This window comes from Episyrphus balteatus, chromosome 2, assembly GCF_945859705.1.
Source record: "Episyrphus balteatus chromosome 2, idEpiBalt1.1, whole genome shotgun sequence".
Lineage (NCBI taxonomy): Eukaryota > Metazoa > Arthropoda > Insecta > Diptera > Syrphidae > Episyrphus > Episyrphus balteatus.
The window spans coordinates 26,089,675-26,105,424 of NC_079135.1; the positions used below are offsets into that span (position 1 = coordinate 26,089,675).

The 15,750-nt window shown below is 32.7% G+C and overlaps 1 protein-coding gene across 1 annotated transcript; it reads left to right on the top strand.

Annotated features, from left to right (window-relative positions):
- The first annotated feature begins 8,907 nt into the window (after positions 1 to 8,907).
- LOC129909340 (uncharacterized protein K02A2.6-like) lies at positions 8,908 to 13,323 on the top strand. The gene is made up of 2 exons (XM_055986426.1): positions 8,908 to 8,917; positions 9,143 to 13,323. Exons 1-2 carry the CDS (start codon positions 8,908 to 8,910, stop codon positions 13,321 to 13,323), a joined length of 4,191 nt encoding a protein of 1,396 aa, XP_055842401.1.
- Positions 13,324 to 15,750: the final 2,427 nt, after the last annotated feature.

Here is a 15,750-nt window from a genome sequence, read left to right on the forward strand (position 1 = left end):
ACTTTTTGAAAAACCCATATTTTTTTTTTTGATTTTTTTTTTTTTAATAATTTTAAAAATTTTTTAGGTATTACTAATACACTTGCGAATAACGACAAAAACAGTTTTGTTTCTCCTAAGTTTGTTTACCATTTTCAACCGTTTTTTATAAATCAAGGGGCACAGTGGCGTATCCAGAAAAAATTTTGGAGGGGGCTGGAAAATTTTACTAAAATTTTTTAGAGGGTAAATTTGCGAAAAAATTTTCATTTCTTTTTATTAATCTTTGATCGAGAGTTAAACGCTGTGCTGCGGTACTGAAAGTGGTATAGTAGCATTATACTGCTCTCGACAGATCCGTACTACTGTCTCCTCCTTTCACATTCAGAGTACCTAGTGTTTTTTCAAAGTTCTCGTGTCCCAAACATTTTACACAAACAGCAAGGAGTTGAGTCATCCTTAAAAAAAAAAAATACTTTATTTCGTTCGAACTTTGTCATGTGCTGAATCCAAAACTGTTTACAGATTTATCCCTATCACGTCAAGAGTTTTTGAGCTATACTCTTCAATATTTTAGTTATATACGCCCATGTTCCACAATTCGATCGACAGTGAATTCAAATCACTTTTCAATTTCACGTGAAATTAAATATCAATATTCTTCATTTCGATCGGTTTCGAAAACTTCGAAATTGCTTCTAACTGTCAAAACTGAAGGATCTTCCATTTTTATTTTGTTTCTAAAGTGAAATTACTGCAATTGCAGATTCATTGAAAAAGGCCCCCAAATTCACGAACAGTAACATAGTGAATTGAATTCGATCAGAAAATCTAAATGAGTAAAAAAATGCAGAACGCCTATTTCACTTTCGGCAAGTGAATACGCAAAAAGTGGAATGCAGAACGTGAAAGTCTCAAAAACTAATTTTGAATGAAATTCTTTTTGATGTTTAATCCGAAATATATACATATGTATGTTTTTTCGTAATATGTTGCTGTTTCAATCCAAATCGGAAGCGCAAACTGCAATTTACTTAAAGAAACCTGTTGGCCACTTAGGGCCAATTTATTGAGCCTCCATTAAATTTTTAAATTTGTCGTTTTAGTTAAAAGCTTTGTTAATCTATTGACGTCTTTAAGTTTCCATAATTAAAAATTCATTTTAATTCACTCTGCTTTAGTTAAAGTCTTTACTTTTAATGGAAACTTTATATTTAAAACTCCATTAAAAATATCCCAGGGATTTTTTTATTTTTTGAAAAATTAAACTGTCAAAAGCTACATTTTTGTCAAATAAAATATGTTTAAATTTGAAGGATAAACAATATAAAAACTCAAAAAAGATGGCCCTTAAGTATTTTGCAGCTAAAACGCCAAGCAAAAACCCACAGACTGTGTTACGATATGCAATATCACGAATAGAACTTATAACAAAAGGCTGAGCATAAACTGAAAATATGTATTTTGCAGCACGACAACCGTGTTTTTTGGAGGTGAAGCAGTTGATATAGTATATGTGACAATTGACCACGTACATGACTATTGACTAATTATAATAAGTGAATTTTCGTTTGTTTAACCCGCATACCTTCCCTTAATAGAGCCTCGACTCGCAGTTATTTAAAATAATATTACCTTTATGGCATTATTTTGAATATAAACCAATTCTTAGTTAGCAACGGCTCGCATGATAATACCAATATATAATAGGCAAAAGATTCGCATATTTGCAAGTGCATAGAAGCATAAATCCATGAAGATTTGCCCTATTGAACAGGGGGTACATTCTATAAAAAACGAAACGCAAACGATCGTTCGTTTTTGAAAAACGAAAGAAAATTTGCGACAGATACAGAACAAATTCTTTCGTTTTTCAAGTTGTGTGAATCAAACCTTTCGCACACACGAAAACGTTTGTTCGTTTTCGCCATACAGAATCTCACCCCAGCTTTAGCTCCATTAAAATCACATCACAAAATTTAAAATAAAGTTTTAGAATAATTTGAGGTAGGTACTTTTACCAATTACAATTACCAAACGTTGGTCTTATGATATTGATTGAACACTTTTTCACCATCTCAATATTTCCATATTTATGCATATTTTATTTATTTTTAATTGTCAATTGACAATGAAGCTTTTTTTAATAAAATAATAAATGAAATGACATTTGACGCTAATGGAGAGTGAATAAATAGAAACCCTGTCTAAAACCTCCATTTGCTCTAAAAATCCCTCTTAAAAGGTCGAATTTGGTGTTTTAACTAAAACGACTTTTAAATTTAATGATCAATTAGTTAATGATGCCAAACTTCAAAAAAGTCCTTAAAAGAGACTGAATTAAACGAATTTGGTTTTTAATTTTAAAATTCCCTTTTTTAATGGCGATTTAAGTTTAATGGAGAGTCAATAAATTGGGCCTTAGATTTTGAGATATCAAAAATTTCTATTTCCAATTTCTTTGAGAAAAATATTATTAAAAAAAAAAATGTAAATATACTTAAGACGATCAAATACGGCGTTTTGAGATTGAATAAGAAGTTTTGCAATAGGGGTATTCACGACCCGGTTTAACAAAAAGGTGTAAAAATGCAAAATTTTGTTTTCTACTACCACAACACAATAGACAAATTTTGCAATAGGGTTGGGGTATAGCAAAAGTGTAAATGTGTAAACAAAATGTTACACTTTTGCACTTTTACAACGATACAAGACCATTTGCATCGAATTGTGAATACCCCTAATAATTTAACAGTGATGTAATTGGAAGTCAAAATACTAAAAAAATGATCTAAAGAATTCTGAATTGGACTAAAATCCGAAAAACAAAAATTATCCCAACCCTCATCGTCAGCTTAGGCTCTTACTCAAACAAACCCAAACAGCTGTTTCAGAATTTGGAGGGGGCTCGAGCATCTGTGCTGCCTCTAAATCTCTAAGATTTACGAACAAGTTTCAGTTAATCATGTAAATTATGATGAAATCAGCTAAATAAAAACATGATCTTGAAGGCTTGGGGGGGGCTTGAGCCCCCTGAGCCCCCCCCTCAATACGCCACTGAAGGGGCACGGTAGTGCCCAGCCAAGTTCTCTAGCAACTTTGGCACTACACCCTTATTTACAGGAAACAACTCAGGCCATTTTCGACCCCCCTCTAACTTCCACACCAAAGATGCTAGAAATTTCAAACTCACTACATTTGTTGAGCTCGTAAAAACCAAACTCCTCACAAAATTTCAGCCTCCTACGATGAGTAGTTTCTGAGATATAGGTCTTCAAAAATCGCAAAAACCGTAACTGACTCACTGACTCACTGACTCACTGACTCACTGACTCACTGACAGATCATCAAAATTATGGAGAACTTCCCGATATCGTGGAAACTTGAAATTTTACACGGTGATAGGACTTGTGGTGTATACAAAGGAAAAAATCGAAAATTTGAGATTTTCAATTCAGGGGGCGTGGCATCCGCCCATTTCCGCTGAATTTTCATCATATATTATAGAGCACTTCTGATTATCGTAGAATCTTGAAATTTGGTAGAATAGTAGAGCTGGTAGTTAATACAAAGGAAAAAATTTAAAACTTGAGAATTTCAGCCAGGGGGCGTGGCAACCGCCCATTTCCGCTGAATTTTCATAAATTATTATAGAGCACTTCTGAATGTCGTAGAATCTTGAAATTTGGTAGAATAGTAGAGCTAGTAGTTTATACAAAGGAAAAAATTTAAAACTTGAGAATTTCAGGCAGGGGGCGTGGCAACCGCCCATTTCCGCTGAATTTTCATAAATTATTATAGAGCACTTCTGATTGTCGTAGAATCTTGAAATTTGGTAGAATGGTAGAGCTGGTAGTTTATACAAAGGAAAAAATTTAAAATTTGAGAATTTCAGCCAGGGGGCGTGGAAACCGCCCATTTCCGCTGAATTTTCATAAATTATTATAGAGCACTTCTGATTGTCGTAGAATCTTGAAATTTGGTAGAATAGTAGAGCTGGTAGTTTATACAAAGGAATAAATTTAAAATTTGAGAATTTCAGCCAGGGGGCGTGGCAACCGCCCATTTCCGCTGAATTTTCATAAATTATTATAGAGCACTTCTGATTGTCGTAGAATCTTGAAATTTGGTAGAATAGTAGAGCTGGTAGTTCATACAAAGGAAAAAATTTAAAACTTGAGAATTTCAGCCAGGGGGCGTGGCAACCGCCCATTTCCGCTGAGTTTTCATAAATTATTATAGAGCACTTCTGATTGTCGTAGAATCTTGAAATTTGGTAGAATGGTAGAGCTGGTAGTTTATACAAAGGAAAAAATTTTAAATTTGAGAATTTCAGCCAGGGGGCGTGGCAACCGCTGAATTTTCATCAAATATTATAGAGCACTTCTGATTGTCGTAGAATCTTGAAATTTGGTAGAATGGTGGAGCTGGTAGTTTACACAAAGGAAAAAATTTAAAGTTTGAGAATTTCAGGCAGGGGGCGTGGCAACCACCCATTTTCACTGAATTTTCATCAAATATAGAGATTTTATATTCTACAGCCATACCTTGCAAAAAGTAGTGAAATCACAACAAAAACCTTACTGTTAAAAAAAGAGCCAAGTTCTCTTATATTGAAATTATGCTGGCACAAAAAGTACTGAGATGTAAAAGTGTACCAAGTTCTAAAGTTTGGGTTCAAATTCGTATCAATAAAATTTTGATTGTTTACTTGGCAATTTTTGAAATAACTTTAAAAATCGATAATTAAAAAAAATTGTCAAGAGAACAATCAAAATTTTATTGATACGAATTTGAACCCAAACTTTAGAACTTGGTACACTTTTACATCTCAGTACTTTTTGTGCCAGCATAATTTCAATATAAGAGAACTTGGCTCTTTTTTTAACAGTAAGGTTTTTGTTGTGATATCTTTTTCAATATCCCTTTCGAATTTTCGGAATTTTTAGTTCAGGTTAATTGTAAATTAAAGAAACAAATGTATTCTTTAGCATTAAATTCTAATTTATTTATTTAGGTACTTGTACTTGATTATCATATTTATACTCAAAATTTCTTAAAAATTATTCGTTGATCCCTGAATTAATGAAGGAATCAATCCGATTGTATTCCTTTTTGCAAGAATCGATCCTCGGAATAAATTTTTAACAATTCGAAGTGGCTTCCAAAACAAATGCCTCTTAATGTCATTTTGCAATTGTGAACCTGAAACTGCAATAATTGCTGGTTGTTGTCTCCTAACTGGTCCTTCATCATAACTCTCCTGCTCTCCAGATGATGATGAGCTGTGTTGATGCGTTTCACTATGGTATGCTTCAGGAGCTGATGGAGATGGAGATTTAGTTTCCTCGGTGGTAGAAGATTTTTCAGTTGTCGCAGGTGGAGTTGGTAAATGTGAGTGAACTGGAATAAAACCATCAGGAAGAAGTGGAGAATAATAAACTGGAACACGATATTCTGGACGACGACCATGAGGATAGACCTCGTATCTGGGGTAGTAGGGTTCTCTTTGGGCATAGTTAACATTATAACGACGAGGTGGTTGAGAGGCAGGTTGTGCATAGATGATGTCTTCGTAATCATCATAGACACCAGCTGATGCAGCAACTCGAGATCGTGATGGAGGAGGACCATAAACAGTAGCTGGACGAATATCATTATTATACGACGGAGGTTGGACATATGTTGCTCGAGGATTATTTTCTCCTTCGGAATTATCCTGGGGATAGTTACGACGAGGAAGTGGAGGTCTCACTGGATCAGGAGGACCATATGATGTTTGTGGTGTATAATCCACCTGCGAGTCATAAGCTGATGGTCTTTGGTAAATATCTTGAAATTCACGTCCTGATGCTGAACCATGATCACAATCTCTTTCATTTCTTTGGGCTAAAGTAATTCCCAAAAGTACAAAAAGAATAATCTAAAAGACAATAAAAGTCACGTAAAAAAATTTAAAGAAGACTTATTTTGTTTTTTTTTTCTTACTAAAATGTTCATGTTGCTGTCAACTCAAACCTAATACAACTGATGTAATTAAAGATGCTTTGAGCCCTCTTTATACCTAATTAAAAAGATGAATTATTTTTGTAATAAACCAACAAAATTGGAACGACTTTGGTTAATTGGTCTTGAACCTAAAGGTACGAGTTCATAGCTAAAACATAAACAAATCTCAATTACATCTTTCTTTCTGTGTGACATGCGTTTGGACCTTTGATGGATATAAAATATGGAACAAATTTAAGTACGCTGTCAATAAAATTCACGACATTGAAAAAAAAATAAGAGCAAAGTTGAATGATTGCGAGAACTGATCATACGCATTTTTTATTATTAAAAAAAACACCACCGAAGAAGATTTACTCTTAAATGTTTATAATCTTTTTCGTGGTAGAAAAAAAGGTAAAAAATGATTGTTAAATGTTGCTACAGATATTTTAATTTATTAAGAGCAGTCAAAGGATTACAGTAAAATACGTTTTTAGTAACAATTCAAACAAATAATTCTTTCAAGATTGATTGGATTGTAGGTTTCAGTTTCAGGCTGATTGGGCACAGTAACATGTTCAGGAACTTGAATATTTTTAACAATTGTTGCAGGAGCAACAATGTCTCGGATAACGTTTGCATGATTGTGGACGATTGTTTGACTTTGATGAGAAACTGCTGTTGGAATGCGTTGAATTAAATGTCCCAACTTTACTAATATGGTTGGTTTAGAAAGAGTTTGGTTTTCTTGCATCATTGGCTGAGTTGCAACTGTTGCAAAAATAGTGGCAACAAGAAAAGCCTTTAAAAAAAGGGAAAATACACTTAATTTTTATGTTGGAAATGAATTTTAAATTAACTTACAATTTTCAACATTGTTTTCTGCGTTATTCAAAGGTTTTGATGAATACGTTGTATAAGAAAATACTAATGAATGATTGGGGTAGGTTATTGTCTTTTATATTAAAAGATCTTGAAAGTTAGACTTTTAAAAATGCACTCACTATTGCTTACTTGGGCTTGGTCAAAGTATTAGTCCGTTTTTTGTTACATAAAAAAGTTGTTTAGCTAAAATCTATTGGAAATTATTTGAGATCATATTTCCACCTTACTGCACATACTCATATATGTTAAATGAGTAATTTTCATTTCATTGCGTTCGCATTTGTGTGAAGTGTTCTTTTCCTACCGATCATAAAGAATTATACAAGCAGTTGCCTTCTTAACCTATAAAAATCATTGAAATGTGCTCTTATTTAAGTAAAAGTAAATTGTGTTTTATATATATTTTTGCCATCAGTGGTCGTAGAATGATGAACGAATCAAATTAACAATTTTTAAATTTCACTTTATTTATTTTTATTTAATTGTCGCTTGGAAAAAAAGAAGATATTTCTGGAAAGTACTTACTGGAAAAAGCTATTTCGAATAAAAGATTTGAGTTATGGTAGAGTCACAGAAGGCCGAAATTTTCCTTACCAACTCAATTAATAAACTTTAATTACATTTTTTTAACAATTTTTTTTTTTTCTAAAGTAGGTAGATCAAACCTTTTTTACTCAGTGAAAGGCTTGATTACGTTTTTGTTCAAGAAAACGTTTTATAAGTTTAAGGTCTGTTTGACAATGCTCTTTTAAGCTCTGAGTTTGACTTTGCTTCGCTTAGATTTTTTTAGCAATTTATTACAAGTCATACAGAGGCTGATGAAGTGATTTATAACAGGTACATAAATCGCACATTATTGGTACTAAGTAAAGTATGGCAAACATTAAAAAATAAATTTTTCTAATCTATCTTGGAAAAAATTACCTTACATAATTGCTCAATAAAGTTGTTTTAAAATTCTCAAAAAAATTTACCGAAGCACTTGACCCTTTATTTTACTAATGCAATAGTAGAATTTGAATTTCGGTAAGACTTTTTTAATAAAATGTTCAAGTGGGATTTTCAAACATTTTTCAAAAAATAATTGAATATGCCATTCAAATCAGATAATTAAATTTGTTACATAAAAAAAATCATGTGTGCAATTCACACGTGGTAGAAGTGAAAAATTAAAAAATCATTTTTCTTGCAAACAAAATTGAAAAGTCTACCTTTTTTTATTCTATCACCTGTAATAAATTTTATATCACCCAAAAGCTTATTGTTTCAGCTCAAAATATTTATATCGACCATGTCTATACAACATCTACAAAAAGAGCTAGAATTTTTTGAACCCAATCAATTTTTCCATCAAAAAATTACAAAAATCAATCTTTTTTCTCTCAATAAATCTATTTTTTTAAATGACAACCTATGATAAATTTTATGTCATTTGAAGGTAGGGTTGCCATGCACCCGGGTTTTCCCGGACATGTACTCTTTTTTGGCTGTGTGGGGGACGTCCGGGATAGTTTCTATCAATTGTCCGGGATTGTACTCTTTTGAAGCCTTTAAAAATCTCACTTTTTGTATGCTACTCTTAATTCATTCCTTATTCAAAAAACGAATCGAGTTCATTAAAAGCGAGGAGTTTTTATTTTGGTGTATTATCTGCTCAATTCTTTTTTGTGTTCTGTTCCAATATAATCAAAACTCAAAAATGTGCGTATGAGGTACTGGTTAGTGAATTCTCTGACCAACAAAAATTTATTTTAATAATTTATTTAAATTTTATTATTTATTACAGTAGGTGCCTTATTGTAAGACTCAAGGTGCAAAATTTTAAACGATTAAGAAAAATATAAGGCCGCTTAAGTAAGTTGCTGTTGTATATCTAATGTAATGTCTTATACACACATGAAATACCATATATCTCTCTCTCTCTTGTGATCATACTTTATATATGCTTACACTAAAACGAATGTCATTGAATAGAAACTTGATTAAATAAAGTTAGTTAATAAACTCATTCTTACTTAAGAACATCTCTCTGCCTTTTACTTAAAATATAACATGGTGTCAGGTGTGAATCTGAAATGATAATCTAAAAAAAAAAAAATATAAAAGTCAAATAGTCAAACAATAAAATAAGTGTCTATAAAAAAAAAAAAAAAAAAAAAAAAAATTAAGTAAAGTAAAAGCAAATAGTCAAGCAGTTTTACAAAGTCCATTTCGATAGCCTAACCAAAAAAAAAAAAAAAAAAAAAAAAAAATTGTCAAAAACCACATGTGCTTGTGCATTGAATAGTAAAGCTGGATAAAATCGTCAAAGATCCTGAAGCTGGCTCTGGGATATCATTGGATTCCAGCATCCAAATTATAGACGAAAGTCTGGAGTCCCCAGGGGAGCAAGAAGAAAGCCCGTCGCCACAGCCACCGTCACCGTCACCACCACCACCAGCAACGCCACCGCCGCTTCCACCAAGAAGTGCAAATTCATCGAATAGCCACACGACACAAAACAAAATGGAGTTTTCTTTTGGTGCAAAACCACCGAAAGAAATGAATTTCAATCAGCCAAACTTGAGTGCAGCGTGGAAGTTCTGGATACAAAAGTTGGAGATTTTTCTGGATCTAGTGGGCATAAAAGAAGATGCAAGGAAAGTAACTGCTATTCTTTCTTACATCGGAGATGATGGCCTGCGTATATACAACACGTTTCCAAAAAGTATAACGTTTGACGAAGTAGTCAAGAAGTTTGGAAGTCATTGTGATCCAAGAACAAATATAGTATTTGAGCGCTATAAGTTTTTGTCTGCGAGACAAAAGACAGCCGAAACAATAGATCAATTCCTAACTCATTTAAAGGAATTAGTTCTAGCATGTGAATATGACACACTCCAAGATAGCATGGTCAGAGATGTGTTCATAATTGGTTTAACTGATGACAAGTTAAGACGTCTTTTACTCGATATAGATGATCTTACTCTGGAAAAAACAGAAAAACGTGCGAAATCGTACATTCTTAGTCAATCACAGTCACAAGAGATGTCCACAGTCACAGTTCATTCGGAAAGCAACATAAATTACGTACAAAAACACAGCAGCAGCAGTCCAAGGCCACAAATATCCAAAGGCAACAACAAGCAGCAACAGTCCAAGCAGGGGAATAGCGGAAAGAGCAACAGTTACCACAGCAACAAAACCAAATCTAACGTGAAAGAAAACGAGTCATCAGGCAAGAGATGTGAGCGATGTGGAAACTGGTACCACCGCACCAAATGTCCAGCCCTTGGTCAACGATGTCATATATGTAAAGGTTTAAATCATTTCGCTAAGTATTGTAAGTCAAATAAAGTCCAATCTCTTAATATTGATAACAAATCAGAAAGTAGTGTTGATGTAAATGAAGATATTGATTTTTTTATAGGCACACTTAATTTACAAGAATCATTTAAGTCTAATGTAGATAACAGTAAAACTAACACAAATTTTACAGAGTTTATTCAAATTAATGAAAAGCAAATCAAAGTAGAGTTAGACACGGGTGCAGAAGCAAATGTGATGTCTTTATGCACATTTAGTTCAATCAATTATAACAAACAAATAATTCTTAACAAATGCTTTGGAAACTTGAGAGCATTTGGAGGGTCAACTGTCAATGTTTTGGGTCAATGTTCTGTCAACGCCATTTTGAGCGAGATGGAGGAGAAAAGCACATACATAGATTTTCTTATCGTAAAAGAAAATGTCGCAACTGTGCTTGGAAAGTTTGATTGCGTCAGATTAGGATTGGTACATCGGAACGTAGGAACCGTCAATCAAATTCAAGATGAATCAGATCATATCATCAAAAGTATTCCTAAAGAATTTAATAAATTGTTCAAGGGGTTAGGTTGTTTGGAAGGAGAGTTTAATTTAAAAATTGATACAGAAGTGATGCCAGTTATTGATGCTCCGAGAAAAATTCCATTTCAGTTACACGATAAACTGAAGACGGAGTTAGATAGAATGGAACAAAACGAAGTCATAGCTAGAGTCAATTGCCCAACGTCATGGGTCAGTTCAATAGTTTTGGTAGAAAAAGCAGATGGCTCACTACGGCTTTGTTTAGATCCGCGAAACCTCAATAAAGCCCTTCAGCGGGAACACTATCCCATCCCCAGTATTGAATATATCAAGTCGAAATTATCTGGTTCAAAATATTACTCTACATTGGATGCTAGTAAAGCGTATTGGATGCTTAAACTGAATAATAAAAGCTCTGAACTGTGTACCTTTAACACACCTTTTGGGAGGTATCGATTTCTTAGAATGCCGTACGGGGTGAAAGTAGCCCAAGAAATTTTTCACCGTGTGATGACCGAAATGTTTATTGGTATGGATGTTATTGTCTATGTTGACGACATACTTGTCTACGGCAACAGTATTCAAGAACACAATGAAAAACTTATGAGGGTGCTAGAACGAATGGATAAAGCTGGTCTTAAACTTAATCAAGACAAATGTAGGTTTGGCTTGACTGAAGTGAAATATTTTGGGCATGTCTTCAATGAACTTGGTATTCATGCAGATCCGCAAAAAGTCGAAGCAATCTTGAACATGCCGTCACCCACCTGTGTCAAAGATGTACATCGATTTTTGGGAATGATAACATACTTCGGATCTTTCATTCAAAATTTGTCTAACGAAACTGAGCCTTTAAGACAATTGCTCAAGAAAAATATAGTCTTCCAATGGAATGAATCCTTGGAAAAAGTCTTCTCTAAACTCAAGTCTTTAGTCACAGAGCCACCTGTCCTGGCATACTATGACACGTCTAAGCCAATTGTTATATCAGCGGATGCCTCGCAATTTGCAGTCGGTGGATGTATTTTACAAGATAACCGTCCGTTAGCCTTCGCATCTAAAACTCTAACAGAGTGTCAGAGAAATTATGCGCAAATTGAGAAGGAGCTATATGCTATTCTCTTTAGCTGCGAAAAATATCATCAGTTCATATATGGACAAACAACATTGGTGGAAACCGACCATAAACCACTGATTCCACTTTTCAAAAAGGCACTAGCTCATGTACCGGCTAGGTTACAAAGAATGATGCTCCGCTTACAATTCTATGATCTGGAAGTGGTATATAAGCCTGGAAGAAAATTATTAGTAGCCGACATGTTGTCGCGGGCACCACTGTGTCACAAAGAGGAAAGTCAGATGGATAGAGAAATTAAAATCCACGTCGGATTGATAAAATCGAGTCTAGCCATATCACAACCAATGTTGAAACAAATTGTAAATGAAACAGCGCGAGACAAAACAATGCAGCAGGTACGAATATTAATTCAAAGTCAGTGGCCCGAAAATAGAAAAAAGTTAAGTCCTGAAATTCAAGCGTTATGGGGTTATCGATATGAATTATCAGTTATCGATGAAATGATATTTAAAGGCCAAGCACTGATGATTCCATCAGCACTCATCGATGTGATTTTGAAATACATTCATGATGGTCACCCTGGAATCGAAAAAAGTAAACGCCGTGCCAGAGGTTTAGTATTTTGGCCGGGCATGAATGCAGACATACAGAAATCTGTCGAAAACTGTAAGACCTGCACTAAATATCTAAACAACAATCGTAAAGAATCACTAATACCGCACGAATTGCCAGATCTTCCATTTCAGAAGGTAGGCCTTGACCTCTTTGAATGGAAAAAAGAGTTGTATTTCTTATTAGTTGATTACTATTCGAAATACATTGAAATTGCAAAACTCAAGTCATACAAAGCCAGTGAAATTATTGTAAATCTCAAATCAATATTTGCAAGACATGGAATACCATCCCAAGTCATATCAGACAATGGTCCACCCTTTAATTCGGCTGAGTTCAAGGATTTCGCAGATGATTGGAAATTTGATCACACGACAAGCAGTCCATACTATCCGAAATCGAACGGATTAGTTGAGAGGTCTATACAAACCGTAAAAAAGCTCCTAACTAAATGTAGGGAAACAAATACGGACCCGTACCTAGGTCTCCTCAACCTCCGAACAACACAACATCTTATGTATTCACCGTCACAGCTATTAATGGCACGTAAGCTCAGAACCAGAATTCCATTGAACAAATCGGAACTCAAACAATCGCTTACAGATGACATTCTGTATAGACAGCAAACTCAACAATACCAACAAAAAATGAAATTAGCATATGATAGACACGCCAAAGAACGTCCTGAAATTATGGAAAAAGTACCAGTATATTTCAAAAAAATGCCTAACGAACCGTGGAAAAAGGGCAAGGTAGTGGAGATCATGGATATGCCAAGATCTGTCATAGTAAAGGATGCAGACGGTAAGAAGTATCGCCGCAATAAAAGAGACATAATCATTGATAAAACAGATGATGTAAGTAATAGTAAGAGCCAAACAGCGATCGAATCGGAACAACCCAAAGATACATTGACATTGAGATCCGGTAAACGAGTAGTAAAAAATTGAATTGCTTTTTATTAATGTTTCCAATCTCGTGTACAACTCAAATACAAATATTTATTTAAACCTGAAATCTGAAAAAAATAATTGTAATTGAAACTTAGAATCTAAGTATATATATATATATAGGTATATAATGTTATTATATTAATTAAACTTGCCCAGATACATGTATTAAGTAAAATAAAATAAAAAAATCTGAATTACTGAAATTATATTTTACCATAAAAAGGGGCATGTTGTATATCTAATGTAATGTCTTATACACACATGAAATACCATATATCTCTCTCTCTCTTGTGATCATACTTTATATATGCTTACACTAAAACGAATGTCATTGAATAGAAACTTGATTAAATAAAGTTAGTTAATAAACTCATTCTTACTTAAGAACATCTCTCTGCCTTTTACTTAAAATATAACAGTTGCTAAGTCAAAAAGACCATTTCTTAACTTAAATAGTAACTTACTAAAAATTCTATTAGCATTTAACTAAGGGCCAATTTTGTAATAGTCAGTTAAACAGTCATTTAGTACTTATTCCTAAGGATAGAGAAAAAATCAATTTTTCAACAAGCAAATATAGCTTATTCCTTAGAATAAAACTATCTGCTTCTTTCAGAGACGAATAAAAATTATTCTAAGGAATAATCTTAACAAAAATATTGTGTCAGTTGTCAAACCTGTTTTGAAAGAATTTTGAAAAAAATACAGTGGAACACAAGAAAACAAAAACAATCATGAATAAAAATGACGTTTAATTTTAAATATTTTTGAATTTGACAATTTTTTTTTTGTTATTCTGTAGAATAAATTATTCTTGATTGAAAAATTCAATGATTTTATCTGATTGTTTATGAACCTAAACTTTATTCATCGAACAGTTAACTGACTGTTTATAAGAAAATTGAAAAATTGGCTCTTAATCGTTTAAAATTTTGAGCAATTGCATTTTAATGGAATTTTAAATTTTTTTTTACTGTAACTATGTACATTCCAACTTTTGTAATATTAGCTAAAATTTTTGCTTTTATTTTTTTTTGTGAAAAAAATAAGAAAAAAATGCACCGGAAAAAAAGGGTTAAAAATGTGATTTTTAGTTAAATTTTGAAAAGATTGTTCCGCTTTTTTTTGTTTTTATAAAACTATGCATTCCTTTTGTCCTAGATTTGTACTCTTTTTTGTGTCCTTATTTGTCCGGGAAAGTCCGGCATTTTACATCTCGATTACTAGTTTCGTCAAAATATATCTGGCAACCCTATTTGAAAGCTTATTTCACTTTTTATATGACGTAGGTATCAATCATATTTCTACCATGCCTACAAAAAAAGTAAGAATTTTTTAAAGCCAACTATGTCGAAATTTGAAACTGAGATTACGGTACTTCCTACACTGGTGGCTGGCCATCGGCAACAGATCTCCACAGGTGTTTTGAGGTATTTTTCATGTTTTTCAGTTAAAGATTGTGTAACTTGTAGAGCACGTACCGTTATGTGTAATATATCAAATAAAAGGTTATGTTATCAGCATGCGTATTAAATTTAAATCAAATTTGTATGTGCTCTAGATCAAAAGATATAATGTGTGTAGAAAAAGAACATCTTTGTACCCTTATCTCAAAATTTTGAATATGAAATTAATTGAAATTTTGTACTATTATAGTTTATTTAATTACCTATCTACAGTACAAATTTCATCTATTAAAACAAAAAAATTATAAAAAGTTGAATGTTCGTGTCGCGTTTTCGTTTCATGTTGTTTCAAATCACTACGATACTAAAGAAGTTTTCACTTCAACAAGTTTCAAAAAATTCATATAATCCTGTTTTCAAAAAAAAAAAAAAAAATTTATATTATTTATTTTAATTTGAGGGTTTCTATAACAATTTTGCATAAATTTTTTTGTTGAAATTAGTTGAATCGTTTACGAAAAATTCATAAATGAAGAAAATGGTTATATGACAGGTGCTGTTAGTAAAGTTCAAAAAGATTTTTTTATTTGAAAGGTAGGAATTAATTTTAACAGATCACATACAAATTTTAAACAAAATCGTTGGAGTCATTTTTGAGAAATTTAATTTTTTTTTCATTTTATTTAATTTCGGATTTAAGAGTGTGTGAATTTCTTTAAAATTTGGGTAAAAATTTCTACCAGGGCAATTTCATGGTAACTCACGTTAAATTCACAAAAATTTCCAAATATATATTTTTTTTGTCTATTTTAAAATAAATTGATACGAAAATACTATGAATGTCTTTCTTTATTTTTAGCATTTGATAAGAAAAAATAAATGTCTGTTGGTAACTCACGTTACAATAATTTGGACACTAGTCTTAAGAGTCCGACATTATAAATAGTAGGAGATCCCGCCATAACACGACCTACCTTCATGGTTATACCAGTCGAGAGTTATATTTTCTGAAAGGTAG